A 4,214-nucleotide genomic window follows, 5' to 3' on the forward strand; every position below is an offset into this window, starting at 1 on the left:
GGGGGGGGGGTCCCATAAAATGGGGCTGAATTAAAAAGAATTGGCCATGAGGCCAAAGACTCATTCAATGAACTGGCCTGTTTCCCTGTTGACTTCTTAGGCACCTCAGCTCAGTGTATCCAAGCTGGTCCCACCCCCTGGCCCTGGCCCCTTGCTCTCATCAGCGCGGCCTCTGGTCCCAGGCCATCTCAGCTACACAGGCTTAGCCTATCTCTTTGTCTCCTCACTCCCTAGTCTGCTGGTCCCCATGTCTGTTGACAGTACATCCGTGGTATCACCTACACCACCCATTCTTAGATTCCGGGCCGGATTGAGACAAAGTTTTCAATTTGTCCCAAACTCTATGAGAAGATGTGTTAGAAGAAGATTGCTGGCGATCCTTTCTCACAAGGGACGTTCTTGTTCCCTGGGCTAATGCCTTCTCTGCGGGTGAAAGCTCGTGGTTGTCTCTCTCGTTGTTAACCCTCTGTACCCAGCACAGTCAAAATTCGCCACGTTCCCGTATAGAGTCACCCACTCAGCACCATCAACTCAATTCTGACTCACAGCAGGCCTCTATAGGACAGCGCAGAACCACCCTGGTGGGTTTCTGAGGCAGCAAATCTTTATGGGAGCAGAAAGCTTCGTCTTTCTCCCAAGGCGGGGGGTGAGGAGGTGGGGGGGGGGCGGTGCTGGTGAGTTGGAACTGCTGACCTTTCAGTTAGCACTCAACTCATAACCCACGATGCATCAGTGCTCCATGTAGAGGCCCCCACCCCCACTCACCAATTGGTTGCAAAGATTACTGGTTTGTGACTATGGAGAGCCTGGTCACTTCTGATGTGCTGCCCTCTGACCCCATCCGTGCCCTCTTGCTCCCGACGAATCAACCTGGCTCAGAGCTTGTCAACTCACTGGTTGGTGGTCCAGGCCTTGCCCAGCCCCTGCCAGGTGTTCCTCTCCTCTTGGCGCAGGCAGGACAGCAGCAGGTTGGTGGCTTGGGGAGTGAGGAGTGGTGAGGTCACTTGTGCTGCGAGGTCAGACTCGGGGCACTGGGACAGAACCTGAGGGAGGGGTGGGCAATGCCACGAAGCTTAGGCTCCCACAAGGCCAAATAGGGGTAAGAAAGAGCCCAGCCCGCCTGGCTTCCCGCTGGAAAAGCCAAACTGCTGCGTGCAAGTTATCCTCCTGCTTCATGGACCTGACCCCATCCATCTAGGCCACCAGACCTGGGGGCCCCGCTGGGAGTGGCGGCTCTTAAGAAGAGGGTGTGCTGAGGGAACAAGGGGTGGGCCCACAGTCTCCTGCCCCATGTCCTTCCCGTGTGCGCCCTGCCCCCACCCCCACCCTTCCTCCTTCCATTTCTTCTTGACGTCGGTCTGTCCTTCTTCCCCGACTCACAAAGTTCAGAGTTTCGAAGATGATGTGCACGAAATCAGGGGCACTCGGCTCCTGAAGCTTGGTGACCAGCTTCCCCTGGGGACACAGGGCAGTGGCTGTCACCACCTTCGCCCTACCCAACTTTGCCAGGGCCCCAGCCCCCCAGCAATGGTTTGAGGCCTCGTTTGGGAGCTTTCTGCTCCCCCAGAACCCCCAGAGTGGATGTGGCGAGGGATGTGGGGAAGAGGCTGGAGAAACAAGCTGTTGGGGCTGGCCCTTAAGACCGTGGGGGAGGCGGGAGGAGAGGCGCTGGAGGAAGCCGCATACCAGGAGGATGAGGCTGTACTTGGTCTTCTGGAAGTAGTCAATGTACTGGACCCGTGTGAGGCCTGTGGAAGGGGCCGTGGGTCACAGCAAACCCCCTACAAGACTCCTCCCCTGGCTCGCCCGCCTTCCCCGGTCCTCAGCATCAGCACCCACCTCCCTGATACTTCTTCTTCATCTTCTTCTTTTTCTTGCCGCTGGACCGGGGCTGGACTCCCTTCAGTTTCCCCAGGAACAGCTCCATGTCCGTCAGGACGTGGTTCAGGAGCTCCTGGACCCGGAACAGCTCGTGCTCTTTAGGGCTGTAAGGCACGCCCTTCCCCACCCCCACCCCAAGGCCCAGCCCAGCCTGAGCCAAGCCTTGCTGGCCCTCCTCGGACCAGAACCGGGACCTAGTCATCCTGACCCCCAGGCCCCGAAAACCCCAGCAAGCCCCTGTCTGCAGTCACCTCATCCCTCGCTAGGTCCTCAGGGGATGGGGCCCGTCTTGCAGGGGCTCTTGGTCCTTGAGTACTGGAGTGGTAGGACAGGGACCTTGGGGAGGGTGGTACACCTGCAACATGGGGGGACCCTGGGCTCAAGCCGCCTGCGTCTGCGGTCTGTCCCTTCTTCCCCCTCCCCCGCCCCCCAACTCACCATTCTCCGGTGTCAGCCAGTGGTGACCCCCTGGAGGGAAGCCCGGATCCATTGGGCCGGCCATCTCTGTCACAGGCCCCCGAACCAGAGTGGGGGCCTGGTCCGGTGGGGGACCCCGGTCCAGAGGGAGCGGCCTCTCCACAGGAGGCCCCCGCCATCCTTCCTGGCCTGGATGAGAGGCTCGAAACCGAGGTCTGCTGAGAACAAGGTGGAGGGCGTCTTTGACGAAGGTCCCCACCTCATGTCTGCCCAGGACGCAGGAGGGCCCACATTTCTCCAAGGCCCACTGCCCCACGCCATTTCTTTGCTTCCATCTGAGCCAATCCCTGATTCCCCCTGGACACACACAACCAGGGGCACCACCCCCTAGCAGCGCTGTGGTATTCAGCCAGGCCACCCTCTGAGGGCCCCTGTCAGTCTCCATGGACAGGCTCTAGTGCCCGTGGTCTCCGCCTCAGACGCTTTCTCCTGCCTGGCTATGCCCTGGCCCTAGCTTGGCAGCAACCCAATCCCAGGCCCATGAGGGTTGGATTCTGGGGTTTCCAAGATGTGGAGCCTGGGTCCAGGCCGTAGGCAAGGGCGGGACAGAGCGGCTGACCTTCCCTCCAGCTCCTCCTCCAGGGCCTTCTGCAGGCTGGTCCTCAGCTGCTCAGCCTGCAGGACAGCAGGCGGGTCTGTGGGGTGTTCTCTGCACCCCACCCCTGCCCTCTCCCCCACCCCACCCCTGACTGCTCACCCTCACTTCCTGGCACTGAAAGAGCAGCGTGCTGGTGCCTGGCAGGCCCGACTCCTGCACCGTGATGGACAGGACGGAGTCGAAGGAGCAGGTGTTGAGCGCCACGTCCATGGCCTGGATGCTGTCCAGGCGGTAAGAGTCCAGCTCTTCCTGGTCAGGCAGAGAGGTCAGTAGAGAGGTTGGCGAGAGCCAGGCTTAGGGTATCCAATCCTCCTGAAGAGACTAGGGCTGGGGTACCACTGGCCCAACCCTGTGGGCCTCCTTCCCTCTGCCCCCGCTCCCCACCTAAGCCTGGGTGTGTATGTGTGTGTAGAGGGGTGGAGTGGATGAGGGAGGAGGGAGGACAGTGCGGAAGAGCCCCAGTTGGTGTCACGCACACACACCCCAGTGTCAGGGAGGGGCTGACCTTGGTCTGGATGTCCAGCAGCCGGAGCCAGCCATCTTGGACCTGCAGCAGCAAGACCTGGCTCCACACCCGGCCCTGCGCATCCATGTCCTGCAGCTTCTGCAGGGCATCCCTGGGCTCCCAGATGCCCTGAGCTCCCAGCTTACAGGTCATCAAGTGCTGCGAGGAGACGGGGAGGTCCAGGATGAGGGTTTTGGTGCCTGGAGGAAGGGCCATTGTGGCCCAGAACAGTCCTGGCCAGGCCACAGCTGAAGCCTGAACTCTCCCCTGGGAGGGCCCTCAGAATGCTGCCCCAGGGCTGCCTGTGCTGTCCTTGGGAACCCTCCACACCTGCCTGCGCTTCCTCATCACTGACCTGAACTTAGCACCCCGTCTCAGCCTTTGCTCATGCTGCTCCCCCCGACCTGGAACGCCTTCCTAGGCCCCGCCTTCCATCCCTTGGAGAAGATCAAGCCCCCACTGTCCCTGCTCTGTGCCATCTCGGCCTGCGGAGCTGCCCCTTCCTGTGGGTCTCCTGGAGGACAGCCATGCCCCCTTCTCACAGCCACATGTGGGCATCACAAGTGGCCCCACCCCACCCGAAGCCCCTTGTTGGGTCCTGCAGCCTGCAGGCTTGCCCCTGCCCCCAGCCCTGGTCTCTGCACAGGCCTCGGCTCCTCTGCCTGCTCTTCACACTTTCGCTGTGCTCATTCGGGGAGGCTGGGTGCCACGAGGGTGCCCTGACAACTTGCATATGTCTCCCGCCTGCCCCTG

At 61.2% G+C, this 4,214-nt stretch overlaps 1 protein-coding gene across 1 annotated transcript in view; it reads right to left on the reverse strand.

Annotated features, from left to right (window-relative positions):
- Positions 1 to 4,214, reverse strand: part of EPS8L3 (EPS8 like 3) — a 12,263-nt gene that overhangs the window by 5,831 nt on the left and 2,218 nt on the right. The window contains exons 4-12 of the mRNA XM_045292012.1: positions 3,462 to 3,620; positions 3,056 to 3,205; positions 2,918 to 2,973; positions 2,320 to 2,513; positions 2,133 to 2,236; positions 1,840 to 1,954; positions 1,687 to 1,748; positions 1,381 to 1,455; positions 895 to 1,043 (exon numbers count right to left, since the gene is read on the reverse strand). Of these exons, the coding sequence (XP_045147947.1) occupies positions 895 to 1,043; positions 1,381 to 1,455; positions 1,687 to 1,748; positions 1,840 to 1,954; positions 2,133 to 2,236; positions 2,320 to 2,513; positions 2,918 to 2,973; positions 3,056 to 3,205; positions 3,462 to 3,620 (1,064 nt within the window). The remainder of the gene's footprint in view (positions 1 to 894; positions 1,044 to 1,380; positions 1,456 to 1,686; positions 1,749 to 1,839; positions 1,955 to 2,132; positions 2,237 to 2,319; positions 2,514 to 2,917; positions 2,974 to 3,055; positions 3,206 to 3,461; positions 3,621 to 4,214) is intronic.

Source organism: Echinops telfairi, unplaced genomic scaffold, assembly GCF_000313985.2.
Source record: "Echinops telfairi isolate 266 unplaced genomic scaffold, ASM31398v2 ScPeMD7_443;HRSCAF=831, whole genome shotgun sequence".
In the NCBI taxonomy this organism is placed as follows: Eukaryota; Metazoa; Chordata; class Mammalia; order Afrosoricida; family Tenrecidae; genus Echinops; species Echinops telfairi.